At 54.8% G+C, this 13,930-nt stretch overlaps 4 protein-coding genes across 4 annotated transcripts in view; 2 read left to right on the top strand and 2 right to left on the bottom strand.

Annotated features, from left to right (window-relative positions):
* Positions 1-2,205: 2,205 nt before the first annotated feature.
* H257_03828 (hypothetical protein) lies at positions 2,206-5,901 on the top strand (the record flags this gene model as incomplete). Its single annotated transcript, XM_009828094.1, has 3 exons — positions 2,206-2,363; positions 2,429-5,556; positions 5,628-5,901. Exons 1-3 carry the CDS (start codon positions 2,223-2,225, stop codon positions 5,899-5,901), a joined length of 3,543 nt encoding a protein of 1,180 aa, XP_009826396.1. The 5' UTR covers positions 2,206-2,222.
* H257_03827 (hypothetical protein) lies at positions 5,602-7,121 on the bottom strand. Its single transcript, XM_009828093.1, has 5 exons — positions 6,843-7,121; positions 6,638-6,747; positions 6,330-6,571; positions 6,161-6,254; positions 5,602-6,079 (listed from the first exon to the last, which is right to left on the bottom strand). Exons 1-5 carry the CDS (start codon positions 7,063-7,065, stop codon positions 5,984-5,986), a joined length of 765 nt encoding a protein of 254 aa, XP_009826395.1. The 5' UTR covers positions 7,066-7,121; the 3' UTR covers positions 5,602-5,983.
* A 210-nt stretch (positions 7,122-7,331) lies between these two features.
* On the top strand, positions 7,332-9,650 carry H257_03826 (18S rRNA biogenesis protein RCL1). Its single transcript, XM_009828092.1, has 6 exons — positions 7,332-7,827; positions 7,879-8,027; positions 8,078-8,212; positions 8,265-8,358; positions 8,425-8,576; positions 8,652-9,650. The coding sequence occupies exons 1-6, from the start codon at positions 7,345-7,347 to the stop codon at positions 8,782-8,784; spliced, it is 1,146 nt and encodes a 381-aa protein (XP_009826394.1). The 5' UTR covers positions 7,332-7,344; the 3' UTR covers positions 8,785-9,650.
* Positions 8,805-13,930, bottom strand: part of H257_03825 (hypothetical protein) — a 27,007-nt gene continuing 21,881 nt past the window's right edge. The window contains exons 7-9 of the mRNA XM_009828091.1: positions 12,263-13,902; positions 9,651-12,204; positions 8,805-9,589 (exon numbers count right to left, since the gene is read on the bottom strand). Of these exons, the coding sequence (XP_009826393.1) occupies positions 8,844-9,589; positions 9,651-12,204; positions 12,263-13,902 (4,940 nt within the window). The 3' untranslated portion in view covers positions 8,805-8,843. The remainder of the gene's footprint in view (positions 9,590-9,650; positions 12,205-12,262; positions 13,903-13,930) is intronic.

Raw genomic sequence — 13,930 nt, 5'->3', positions numbered from 1 at the left:
ACGCCTCCTACCACCACCAAATACGGATCAATTCCGACTACTACTGAGCGCACTCCTTCCGTCATGCCTACTACGACTACCACGTTTCCTACCAGCTGGTCCTTTGTCCCCACTACGACGGAGCGCCCTGATAACAACAGCACAGGCAAGCCGGCCACCAGTCGCATTGAGTTGTCGGCGTCCATCCACGGGACCACCATGCTTGTTGGTTTCGTACCCGTCCTCTTAGCGTTCTAGATCGTTAACTCGTTGAATATGCACATTGAGTGACTCCAACTTGCCGGGACGGGATTGGGCGTCGTCGACTTGAACGACTGGGTTGGCTGGGCTGTCGATTGTTGACATGGCAGGAATCGAGTGAAGGAATTGTCATCATCGTTTTATTATCCGGATTTTTATCTGCATCGACGATGTATCTACCTCAGCAAAGTTTGGGAGATACATGGAAGTGCCTGGATCTCCGAAATACTGTAGAGACTTTTAGCAAGTGCGAAATGTGAGTAGTTTACATCCGGATAATAAAACGATGATGACAATTCCTTCACTCGATTCCTGCCATGTCAACAATCGACAGCCCAGCCAACCCAGTCGTTCAAGTCGACGACGCCCAATCCCGTCCCGGCAAGTTGGAGTCACTCAATGTGCATATTCAACGAGTTAACGATCTAGAACGCTAAGAGGACGGGTACGAAACCAACAAGCATGGTGGTCCCGTGGATGGACGCCGACAACTCAATGCGACTGGTGGCCGGCTTGCCTGTGCTGTTGTTATCAGGGCGCTCCGTCGTAGTGGGGACAAAGGACCAGCTGGTAGGAAACGTGGTGTCCTAGTAGGCATGACGGAAGGGGTGCGCTCAGTAGTAGTCGGAACTGAGCCGTATTTGGTGGTGGTAGGAGGCGTTAACTTCAATCAACACTTCGAGGGTGTCGAAGAACGTGTCAAAATCATCATGACATTGCTCTAGCTGTGCGTTAAGAGAAGCACGACATCGCGGCTACGAAGCGGCTGGTGGTAACCGCATGACTTGCATATTGCTGGTTGTGTGAACAATACGTTTCATCTGTATAGTATACGTTCAATCTACCTATCTTACTTTTGTCCGAAAGGAGCCGAAATGTACCTCAAATTTGAGTATATATTTGCCCGAAAATGTTGTTTTTCTACTTTTGAGTTAGAAATCCCAACCTCCAATTCTATCTCAAATCCAGTGTCCGAAAACTCTCTATTATACTTGGACGCTGCCGGCAAGTTTGAGCATGGTGGAGGGCTCGCTGCCTCTCCATGCCTGGCTTCCTTCCCAAGCATTGGACAGTATTGACGTACCAGTTAATATGCTAGTTATTGATTATAGTGTCACATACTGTAGAACTGAGGCGAATGTCAGGGAAGGCAAGTGTCGTTATTATTGAGACTTGAACCATGCATGCGCTGACTGTGAATTAACAATTATAATGCCACGCATGATGTACGACACAATGTACACGTGTACAACGTGAGTTTGAGTGAATACAGTACAGTACTAATACGTAGTAATTCTGGGGCTTAACGAGAGGTAGGTACAAGTTTGGAATTTGAGCACTGGGTATGCACATGTAGAACGGAGATGCTCACCATCACCGATGCTCTCACTCAGCTTTGATCGCTGCAATTGAAGCGATATGCACTCCCTTTGATGTATGTACAAAACCCTAACGTTATACAGCCCTTCTGTAGAACCCTCCACAATAATTCCCCCCTCTAAAAATAGGACGCATTTTTTGCCAATGTAAGTTATACGTATGTACGTAGTACTAGTAGTATAGTTTTGGCGTAAGCTTACTATATATATGGAGTGGTTGATCTCAACACTACTATGCAATGGTGGTGTGTTTCCGAATTGAATGATGACAAGAATGGAAATTTGTGCAACGCGACAAGGAGAAAGCGTGAACAGTTTTGTGTCTCGGTGGAATATTGTTTGCCTCAGCGCTGTAGAATTTTGGTCGCAGAATCTTCGACGTCAGATGTGGCGTTTTTGCTGGGATGATGCTGGCACGGTTTCAACAGCGACTGTGTCGTTCGATTATCGAATGGCTGGCCCATATGCGGAGGCGTTTCGCGTGCAAGTTGTTCGACATGGAAGCTGGCTGCCAGTTACGTGTAACCGAAGATGTTCCATGCCGTACATCCTCAATTCACCGTGTTGAGCCATTAACTTTTGCAACGGATTGACGACGACGGGATGTTCACGACATTCGCTGCGCCCCCCGTTGCTCTGTCGAACCGCAAACTTCGTGAAAATGTGGCGGCGCACCGCCCCGAGCTCATCCCGCTTTTCAAGCTGTACCACAAAGCAGAAAACAGCCAACAACAGCCATGGGAGGTATGTAGCGTCCATCACACGTGGTGGTTACGATTGTTGGTGGCTGACCATATCTTCTCAACTAGATGGAATCCCCCGTCAACGCGGTGAAATTGAGCACGTTCTTGCACTCCAAGATGCTGCTGTCGCCCGAGTTGAATCGGAATTCACCGTGTTATATTGCTCGGCGCATTATCCAGCTGTACATCAAGCTCAAGTACATTGCCACGTTCCCCCCGAATGAAATTGACGAGTACGGAAGCTTGGGCGACCAAGAGTACGACGAAGTGCGCATGGTTCGCTTCCTCTTGCACAACGGCCAGCCAGCGTCCGACACGGAGCACATCTACCGCCTAGCGTCCATGCTGGGCATCTCATACCATGGAGACTTGTGGGTCGACGTGATGAAGTTTGTCACGTGTGCGTTGCCGTTCGCCGAGCACACCGAGTCCCTCTTGGTGCGGGGGTCGGACGACCGATCGATTCTCGACCCCACGACGAAAACCAACAAGTACAACACGTCCACGATTCCGTCCGTGCAAGCATCACAAGCATGGATCAGCCGCGCCAGTTGCACGAGCTCGAGCATCTCCCTTGATCAGTTTGCCGTGTGCGAAGCGCTGCGTCAGGAGCTGCTATTGGCGTCGTTGTCCATCAACAACGATAACATCCGAGACATCTTCGACCGGAAAATGCACCACGTCCGCCTGCGCCTTGCCAACTGCCTCGGGCTGCGTGCTCGCTTCGACGACCACGAATTCCAAGCTATCATATCCCCGTCCGGCACCGACGCCGAGCTACTCGCGACGTCGTGCGCGCTCGCGAGGCTAGAGGCGGTTCATAGCGATGCACACACAACCCCGGGCACCGTCACATCCATCGTGACCGCGCAGGGGGAAATCGGCCGTGGGTCGGTGGCCGCCTCGTCCGGCCAGCACTTCAGTAAACTCACACCTAGTGGCGAGGGGGTCGAAGTGGGGACGTCGCTGTGTGCGTTTCCGTCCTGCCGCGTCAAGTGCATCCAAGTGCCAGCTCGGAACGAAGACGGCTCTGTGGTCGACACGGACACCACGGCGTCCCAAGCCGTGACCAACGCGCTAACCGCGAACCCCAACAACGTCGCTTTGCTGCACGTTGTGATGGGATCGAAAACAGGCCTGAGCTGCCCCAGTTTGAACGCTGTGCAGGCGCTGACGTCGACGTATGGGACCCGTCTTGTCGTGGTCATCGATGCGTGCCAGATGCGCCTCAACCGAGGGGCGCTCGTGGATTTTATCCAGCGTGGCTACATCGTGTTGGTCACGGGCTCCAAGTTTTATGCGGGCGTGCCATTCTGCGGCAGTGTGCTGATTCCGGCGCAATCGGTGTACGAACTCAACGTGGCTAACCCGAGCGTGTGTTTTCCCGCTGGGTATGGTGATTACTTTACAAAGTTTGACTTTCCACCGTTTTGCATGCAAAACGTCCGCGCGGCGCTGCCGTCTCGCATGAACGTGGGCCTTCTCCTTCGCTGGGAAACTGCCCTCGTCAACATGGAAGTCTATGCGTCGATCCCGCCGGCAATGGTCGCCCAGATCTCGCATGAGTATATCGAGCGGACCAAGAGCATGCTGGCGACCCACACACACGTTGCCCTCCTCGATCCATTCGACGAAGCCGCCAAAGCCCTCAAGCCGAAACCACCCGTGTCGGCCGACACGGGGCTGCCGATCCAGCCCCTGGATACCATTGTGTCGTTCCATGTGGTGGACAGCTCCAAGGGCTTTCTCAGCGTGGACAAGCTCAAGGTGGTGCACCTGCTCTTGTCCAAGGACATTTCGGTCGTCGTGGCCGGCACGAACGACGTCGCACTCGCCCAGAAGAAATGCCTTGTGGGGCAACCGGTGTCGTTGGGCAAACTTCCTTACGGAGTGATTCGCATTGCGCTGGGCGCGGACATGGTCAACCGCATCTTCCAAGGCACGCAGACCATGTCGGAGTTGGTCCTCGAAGACGCCATCATTCTGCGCAAGATCGAGCTCATCTTGAACCACTGGGAGCTGCTGTGTGCCCGCTTTGTCGATATTCCGACCGCTTCCGTGGCGATGAGTGCCGCCACCTCCGTCGACACGACGCGCCCATCGCCCCCGCCGATGTGGAATTTCAGCGCCAAGTCGGCGCATTACAGCTCAGTAGTGCGGCACATGGTGGAAGGGGGCCTCATCACGATTCCTCGCACGATGTTGTACGATTTGGACGCGATTGACATGGCGTTCCAGGCGTTGGTGGCGCCGTTTCCACCCCACTTTGAACATCGTTTCGCGGTGGCAGCGTGTCCGTTGTCGTTTTTTCTGCGCCGGGCGATTGAAAACGACGTCGGGCTCACGTGTACCTCGATCGAGGAAGTTCACCACGCGCTACGGTTGGGCTGCGCGCCGCACAAAATCGTGTACACCGCCCCCCACAAGTCCCCCCGAGACATTGCTGACGCCATCAACGCCGGCGTCGAAGTGAACGCCGACTCGTTCGACGAGCTCGAGATCATTCGCACCCACGCCCAACAGCGGTTCCAGTCCAACTTTCCTGAATGTACGCCCCGGTATGCGGGGGAACTGCCCCGCATCGGCCTGCGCGTGCACGCGTGTTTGCACACCACAGCCCCCAAGTGGAGTGTCGGCATCCCCCTGACCAAGCGAAACCGAGCCAAACTCGTCCAGGCATTCCACGACAACCCGTGGATCACAGGGCTCGCGGTCGCCTGCTGCGCCGAGTGTCCGATCGGTGTCACTCCTATGCAACAACTGGCTCACGGCGCCCGCGTAGTGTGTGAATTGGCCAAAGAAGTCGATGCTGCTGTCGGCGAAGACCGCGTCAAGGTGCTCAACCTGGGGGGGCGCGGCCTCACCGCCAACTTTGAATCGGACGACGTGTCGCCGACACTCGCAGAATTTGTGGACGTGTTGAAGAACGACGCACCCAAGGTGCTCGAGCGCAACAACGGCCGCACCGTCGTGACGGAATACGGGTCGTACGTGAGTGCCAAAGTCGGCTGGACATTGCACCAAGTGGAATGCGTCCGCGAAAGCAGCAGCCCCGTCGATGATGTCGAGGACGACGAACATGTGTTGAACATGGTCGTGGTGCAGCCGGACGACGCGTTCTTCACCACCGTGCGGACGCCATCGACGACGTCGTTGTCACAACCCCCCTTCCAGCATCGCGTGTCTGTGTTCAAGTACGAGTCTTTATGATATGACCATAGAGGGCTAGAAAAAACTGTGCTTTCTGACGTGAACGATTGTGTAGATCGGACGGGTTGACATCCACGGCCAAGCTTATGACCCAAGAAGTAGTTTGCTTCTGTGCAAGCAACAACGACAGTGACTCGGTGCGCTTTCGACAAGTGAGCATGCCGCAAGTCGAACGGGGGGACTTCCTCGTCTTGCACGACACTGGCGCCCGAAACAACGTGATTGGAAATGGTGCCGTGTATGGGTATCGAAAGCACGACGACGAGTTCAAGGTCGTGCTGCTAAAGCCAGGGCACACGTTGGAACAAGCCATACAATCGTGGAGTTGAACCGACTGATGCCATACTAAGTAGTTCAGGAGGACCCTTCTAATCCTCGTGTAATATATAATATATATATACGTTGCGACTACTACTTTTGGGTACGCAGCTTGGCCACGAGGGTTTGGATTTTGCCGTCCTTGAGTCGCACCAGCTGCTCTAGCTTTTGAATTTTTTGCTCCAAGATCTATGCCACGGAATACTTCATCTTGAGGTATATCTCGACTAGACTTGTTCATGCAAGTAACTTGCTAGACGCAAATCGTACCTGGATCGTTTCGCGCTGCTCGTCGATGATACTCGTCTTTTCTTGGAGTTCGAGCTGCACGTCCGAGTGGTCGACAGAGGATTTATGTGATGTCCTGCATTCAAAACACAGAGGCGGCGGTGACTTCACATGATGTCAAGGTTGCAACCTCATCATGAGCACTTTGTACTTGGAAGTGAAGCTGGCAGCACTGCCAGGGTAATCATCTGAGTGGTCGTCCTTTGTTTTGGCGTCTCGAACTTCTGATCGTTTTGGTGCAAACTCCGAGCTGTGGTCACTCTGGGGCGTGTCATCGTCGTTGATGTGGTCGCCGCCGTGCTTCGTATGGCCAGAAAGGTCTCGCACGGGTGACGTTGCATTGTCGTTCCCAACGTCTGTGGAGCTCGTGCGCCGAAGGCGGTAGTTGGCAATCTGATATGTCAAACGGCAATGAGAAATTAAGTCCTGGCCCAGCTACAAAGCGTTTGGAACTCGTACCTTGACTTGCAACTTGCTGAGAAACTCCTCCACGGCACCGGGCTTGCATTGAACGATGTCATCAATGTCCCTCTTTGTTAATTGAAACCCCAAGCGCTTGAGAACCTTTCCTACGGAAACACAGCGTGAATGGTCATGTGTGGCTGGCTGCCTGCGGCGAACGATACACGAAGTCTCATGGAATGGATGGGTTTGCAGTACGTACTGTTGAGTGTGCCCCAATTGTACTGCTTTTGAGTCACGGAATTCGCCGAGCTGTAGTTGTGCATCTGCACAAGCTTTGGAAAGTAGAACGCCACCACTTCTGCTGCCAGGATTCCGTCGCTAAAGTCTCGCCCCATGTTCTTCTTGGGACGCGAGAGGGGCACTTCGTCTATCCATGCATAGATCTTTTGAAGGATCTCATCGTCCAGCACTATGCCATCCATCGCTTCGACTCCGCCGCCGCGCCACCGCTGCCGTCGTCTCTCGCAACAGACAGTTTCTGAAACTGCCAACAAAATATCTATAGAACCAAGCTACGGATGAATTGATGATTTCCAACTATTAATATTAATAGTACTAGGAGTTTCTAATATATTCAGTTTCAAAGGGTTTTGACAATGAGAGTGTCTCACTTCATCCGTCACGTTGATTGGCTCGACAGACCAGCCCGCTGATTGGTCCATGACGCTTCCACTACACACCAATTATTGTCCTGCAACATCATGAGCATGAAGGTCGTGAACCCATCCAAGGGCTCTGAAAGTGCCGGCAATTCCGCGTCCTTCTCTTCGTCTGGAGGTACCCTCAAGTTCAAGGGATGCGCGCACTTTCGGCAGCGATTGATCTGCGCGACCCTGAGTGGCCGTCGCATTCGGATCGACAACATCCGTGGGGACAGCGAAGAGCCCGGGATCACCGAGTTTGAAGCCAACTTTCTGCGCCTGTTGGACTCGATCACGAATGGCAGCCAGATTGAAATCAATGAAACCGGTACCGTGCTCAAGTACACGCCTGGGTTCATCGTTGGTGGCACCATCGAGCACGACTGCGGCACGAAGCGTGCAATCGGATGGTTCCTCGAAGCCCTGGTCGCCCTCGCGCCGTTTGCCAAGCGTCCGCTTGTGGCCACGTTGAAAGGCATCACGAACGATGACGTCGATGCTTCTGTCGACTTCTTCAAAGCAGTCACAATCCCGCTTATCAAGGTACAAATGCAAGATCTCGCGGGTTAATCATTGCGGTGATGATGTACATAGCAATTTGGATTGGACGAAGGCCTTGACTTCAAGGTGAAGAAGCGAGGAGCGCCCCCTCTTGGTGGCGGCGAAGTCATCTTCCGATGCCCCACCGTCCGCCAACTCAAGTCGATCCACTTGATCGACGAAGGCTTCATCAAGCGCATTCGGTACGTCCATGCACTGTGCCGTCGTCATATTCACATTATCTCGTGTCCAGTGGCGTTGCCTACTGCACGCGTGTGTCGCCTCAGACGGCCAACCGCATCGTCGACACGTCCCGTGGCCTGTTCAACAAGCTCCTGCCAGATGTGTACATTTACTCGGATCATTATCGCGGCACCGACTCAGGCTTGTACGTATACATCAGTACAACAATTCTGCATCTAAACGTCGGATATATATAGGTCCCCAGGGTACGCCTTGTCGTTGGTGGCCGAATCTACCACGGGGGTGCTCCTCGGCGCGGAAACCGCCGCCACCAGTGGCAGTTTGCCCGAGGTACAGTACAAACCCCATCCCAACCCTAGACAACACATTTCTCATATTGTGTGATCCATTTCCAAGGACGTGGCGTCGATGGCATCGCATTTGCTGTGCGAGGAGATTCAAAAAGGCGGGTGTGTCGACACTTCCAACCAGTGCCTGGCGTTGCTGCTCATGACGTTATCCCCTGAAGACGTGTCCAAGGTCCGTTTTGGCAAACTCACCCCCTACAGGTACACTTGCAAGCCCCCCATCCCCCTTTGTCTTCCAACTTGGTCTACCCAATGTAATTACTCGTATCGTTATAGCATGCAATACTTGCGCCACCTGCGGGATTTTTTCGGCGTAACGTTCAAAATCAAGGCCGACCACGACTCGAAATCGGTGCTGTTGTCGTGTCTGGGCATTGGGTTCAAAAATTTATCGAAAAAAGTCACATAATATATATATGTATCTTAATTGCCGTCCCATGCTCGAGTCTGTATGTTGGGAGTTATCATCTACTTGCGCTTTGTGCGCTGGGCCTTCATGGTTTCCTTGGTCGGGGGTTTCTTTCGCTTGGGCTTGGCCGACGTTTCCAACGGCGTGACCTTTTTGCCCTGCACTTTGGCTTTGAGATTCAAACGCGCGCTGACCATCCATTTCAGCGCAACCGCCGTCGACGCTGCATTCAGACGCACGGGGCGATTCGCCCAGATGGCCCCACGCGTCGCCACGTCATCGTCGTCGTCGCTCACGTTTGCGACGGCGCGACGCTTGCCGGTCTTGCCAAACACACGATCTTGGCCGAGGCGGTACCACTTGAGCATGAGGGCGCGGGAGGCCGCGGTTAGGTACACCTGTCCAAAGCCGAGAGTGGCGGCGGCTTCGTCGTCGTCGGCGTGGTCGCCGGTGGAGCCGAGCGCGGGCATGCGCATCTCGAGTTTTTGCTTGGCGAGGCAGCTGAGACACAGCGTTTTGAACTTTTGGTGCTGTGCAAAGTACTTTTTCCACTCGGCCACGTCGAATTCGTCGCTTGGAAACGAACGCTCAAACTTGTCGCCCATGACTTCGATGGGAATGACCATTTCGACCTGGAGTTGCCGCCGACTCAGGCAGCTTTCGCACTCGACTTTGCGAGCGGCGTTGATCAGCGGCTGCACCGCCAGACGTAGCCGTAGCCTCCGCCTCGCCTTGGCTAGCCACAGGCGAATGAGGTCGCGAGATGGCGCGTTCAGTGACACAGGCCCAAAATGCGGCTTGCCGTCTACGTAGACAAGTCAAGTGATTAGACACTTCGGAATCGTAGTGATACAGTAGAACGGCACCGTCGTCGTCATCGTCCGACACATTTGGGTTCAAACTGCTGAGGATCTTGGAAAACTGAGTGATCAAGTATGGCCGCGCGCGTCGGAGAGTCCTCGGGGTGAGAATGTTGGGCAGCTGGGCGACGATCCACGGGCGGTTGTAGTTGAGAAACTTGAATCGGAATGTCTCACTCGTGAGGCGCTGGTTCATGAGGAAGGCTTCGTGGGATGCCCCCTTGATCCGCTCGAGCTCTTCCCAGTCGGGGACGCCGCTGTCGTCGTCGTCGGGGGCGTTGTGCCACGCCGTGTTTTCGTGGCGGAGTTTGTACATGGCAAACTTGCGGGAAATGTACAGGCACATGTTGCGTGTAAAGACGCACACGGACAGCATGAACGGAATCAAGTAGATGGCGGCGGGGTCGCCAAACATGTTGTACTGGTTGCGCACCATGATTTCAATCGCCAAGATGAGGCTCAGCATGCCCCACGTTTGAATCGCGCACATAAAGTAGTACTGCGACGAAAAGCACATTTGATCCAAGTGGCGCACGCCCTGCTCGATGCACTCGTCCAGGTTGTGTTCCATACCCTTCCATCGATGTTCGCGCTGAATGAACCGGTATCGGCAGTAGACAAAGTAATCATACAGCTTCCACCCGCGAAACAGCTCGATCACGTGGAGAATGAACACGTCAGCCAACAACCGGAACGGAATCAACAGCGTAAAGTAGAAAAAGTAGTACTCCATGTCTTGGTGGCGGATGCTCCAGTTGTCAGACATGGAGGTTTCGGCCCGAAACACCATGAGCAGGGCAATTACAATCGGCTGGAAGAACATGGCCAGGGTCGTCATCGTGTACTCCATGCAGCAGTCGATGATAGGTTCCACGGTCGCGCCGCCGCCGTCGTCGGTGTCCACTTTGGGAGGCAGGGGGGGGTCGTCTTCTTTCTTGGTCGCGTCGGCGCTTTTTCCGTCCGCCACGGGTGGCTTCTTTGGCTTTCGTCCAAGGTAAAACCTCATCATTGTGGCGGCTTGCTTGGCGAGCCCTTTCGATGCCGCCGCCGTCTCCTTGAGAGTCTGGACTATGGCATGAAACGTGGGCTTCATGTACACGCGGCGCACGAGGACGAGACCGAACGCCGTGAACGACGCGATCACAAACCCCAAAAAGTCTGGCGCCGCCATCAACACCATGGCAAAGATCACGTTAATCACGCATACGATGGGGGCGTACAGCAGCGAGTCGCTCACACACGCATCGACGACCATGATCACGGTCGGCACGACCAGTTCAAACGACAATTGGGTGTAAAAGATGTTGGCGCCAAAGTCGATCCAGAACGAGTACTCGATCACCATGACTAGAAACAGTGACACCACGGCGCAGGTGAGTATGACGTTGGCGCGGCGCCACGGTGTGGGCTTCCAAAGTGACTCGTCGTCGCCACCCTTGTCCTCGGCCGCTCGCTCCGAGATGGAAATCGTACGAGGGATGAAGATCATCACCCCTTCGCACAGCAGGAAGATGGCCAGGATGAAAAAACATAGCCCCACACGGCCGTGGCGAAGGGTTTGCACCATCGTCGGGTCCACTTGCAGCGCCATATAGTGGTTCTTCATGTTGTCGAGGCCCCAGAACTCGGACCCCCACGGCGACCACGGGTACGCGTTGGCCTTATAGTCCCCAAAAACGTCGCCATTTAGCAAGAGGTAGAACGCCCCGATGACGGTGGCACACGGCACGGACGCCAGCACGATGCCGATCGTCGGGGGCGGGGCTATCAGCGCCAGGTACGACAAGTACCGCAACTTGGGCGGGTCCCGGATTCTGGTCGTGAGGCGCGTGATGAGCCAAAACACACTGGCAATCGCTGTGCAGGTGAACCCAATGCAACTGAAGAGCACCATGAACACGTTCAGGTCGAACGCAAAGTGGATCACGAGCTCAATGTAGTTCAACGGCGCGTACTCGACCTTGAGCGTATAGTCTGACACACTGGCGTCGTTGTCGAATTCATCAAAGACCAGCGTCGCCGACACCAAGCGTTTGAGCTCCGAAGTCACTTGGTAGTACATTAGCTGCAGCGTAACGCTGCGAGGGTAGCACTGGAGCAGACACCCGCCCTCGATGCGCTCGGCGGCAGTTCGATCGACGAGCACGGGCACGAAAATGTCCGAGTTGGCCGCGGCCAGCAACGTGTTGTACAGGTCGCCCCCTTGCAAATATTGCGCGTACATGACGGGTTCGTTCAACATGTCAAATAAATGAGTGAGGTCCTTGGCCTCGTACCACCTCGGGTTGACGTCCACGGACGCCAAGTCTTCTTCGTAATTGCACTGAAGTTGGCGGTAGCAGTAATCTGCGACAGGTTCCTCGAGGACGTCTGTGGGCGCGACCACCCGAATGTCGTCTTGGTTTGGGATGGGCGGAAACGTTCGACGCCACCAGTTCCGGTCAAACACTTCCAAGCCTGGCAACTGGCACTCGACGGGGCTTTCCAGCAGGTCGTAGATTGGAATGTACGAGTCGTATGTTCGGCAATGCGAAAAGAACGGCAAGTACGGCAGCACGACCTAGTAGTAGGACAACTGTAACTCACGCATCATCACCAACTTGGAGATTGTACTGTACCTGCTCCATAGCATACGTGTCGTGGGCAGCACTGAGTCCTTGAAACGTTTCGCGGTACTTTGCCGTCTTGGCGACAGTCGTTTCGAGCGTGTCGTACGGGAGTTTCCAATAGTTTAGGGGCAGGGGCGTCGGAATATCTCGAAGATTCGGCTGGTCGCTGCCGACAGACACGTTGGCCTTGATCAGCACGCGGCCACGCTCGAATTGGTCGAATCGGGGCGGCAGATTCAGCGGCACGGGAGTCACCAGGCTGTACTCATGGCGATAGATGGCCACAAACGTATACTCCCTTGGGACAAGGCGCTCTTCAAACGAAATCACGGACGACAGGGGTCGACTGTCGGCGACGATGCCTTGCGTGACGTTGGCTCTGGCAGGCGACGTGATATCCACTTGCGTCGTGTTGACGAAAAAGTCCTCGGCAGCCAAGAACAGCCCATACAGGAGGTGAATCTCGGGCTTGATAAGCATGTCTTCGAGCGCCATGACCGTCAAGTTGACGACTGTGCGCTGTTCAAAGTCGGATGACGTAATCCACGACGGTAACACGATCGGCTGGCGGCATGGACTCGTCTCCGTGTCGTCCCCTGGCGGTTTCAGAATCCCACGCCCGTCACATTGCTCATCCTGGCATATACTGGGCGTCACGTACAAGGCGATCTTGTAATGCTCGTCGTACACCATGTCAGCTGGAATCGCGCGCAAGTCAAACGACAAAAACGCTTGCGAAAACGCGCGAAGGGCAAACCACCCGAGCGCTTTGGGCCGGGGCCCTTCTTCGTCGTCGTTGTAGCCACAGTCCATGTCGACCGTGATTGGATTCGACGTGTACAAGATCGACGCCCCCGTGGCACTGCGATGGACACCAAAGTTGGTCACGTAGACCATCACGTCCGCCTCGAGCTGCGACGAGTCGGCGACAAACGTGAACGGCGGCGTCCGGCACATCACTCGAGTAGAGTTGACGTAGGCGGCGGGGACAGACATGAACACAAGATCGCCTCCCAATAGCTGAAACTCACATGTAAGGCGGTTGGACGGTAGAAAGTTCCGGCCCACGATCGTTACGAGGGTACCGCCGACGCTCGGCACGACAGTCGGACAGGACCGGATCACATCGATGGTGTCATTCACCCACGGCGCGGCGCTGGCACTGAGGTTCACGGGCAGAATTTTCTTGAGGATTTGAATCTCCGGTGTCCGGCCAATGTTGGTCTGCGAGTTGTACTGATATGTCGTGCCTTGGAACACGTACGAGAACACGGGGTAATACGACGTGTCGACGGGCGACTTGTCGCACACGGCCACAGGCAAGATGCTGCAGTCAGTCAATTCGTTCGACACTGGCTGCGACGACGTGCCAAGCGGACACTGCGTCTCCTTTACGCCGGGGTCTGCCGTGCCGGCCGGACAAAAACTCCCCTGCGGACAGTTGAATCGCGTGCTCTCCGTGTCCTTGGTGCCTCGATAGCACACATTTCCACTGGCACATATGTGGTCAAATTGCTTGGGCTGCGTCGTTTCCGTGCCGCAGAGGTACCCACCAGGGCACATGTGAAAGTACTGCCGCTCCCGCGTTGTAGCTTCGCCGCATACATACCCCGACGGGCACGGAATGCTCTGGTTGAGATTGTTGAGCCCTACGACAACCCATAAGACGATATATGC

This window comes from Aphanomyces astaci (assembly GCF_000520075.1).
Source record: "Aphanomyces astaci strain APO3 unplaced genomic scaffold supercont1.6, whole genome shotgun sequence".
NCBI lineage: Eukaryota > Oomycota > Saprolegniomycetes > Saprolegniales > Verrucalvaceae > Aphanomyces > Aphanomyces astaci.
This window is presented reverse-complemented; position numbering and strand designations above follow the sequence as displayed.

Excerpts from the sequence above, each read along its gene's own strand:
- H257_03827 (XM_009828093.1), bottom strand. The coding sequence starts at position 7,065 with ATGGATGGCATAGTGCTGGACGATGAGATCCTTCAAAAGATCTATGCA. Across the intron at positions 6,572-6,637 it reads TCAGCAAGTTGCAAGTCAAG|ATTGCCAACTACCGCCTTCG; the intron begins GTACGAGTTCCA and ends TTGACATATCAG. Across the intron at positions 6,255-6,329 it reads GCTGCCAGCTTCACTTCCAA|GACATCACATAAATCCTCTG; the intron begins GTACAAAGTGCT and ends TTTTGAATGCAG.
- H257_03826 (XM_009828092.1), top strand. The coding sequence starts at position 7,345 with ATGAGCATGAAGGTCGTGAACCCATCCAAGGGCTCTGAAAGTGCCGGC. Across the intron at positions 8,359-8,424 it reads CCAGTGGCAGTTTGCCCGAG|GACGTGGCGTCGATGGCATC; the intron begins GTACAGTACAAA and ends TCCATTTCCAAG. Across the intron at positions 8,577-8,651 it reads GGCAAACTCACCCCCTACAG|CATGCAATACTTGCGCCACC; the intron begins GTACACTTGCAA and ends GTATCGTTATAG.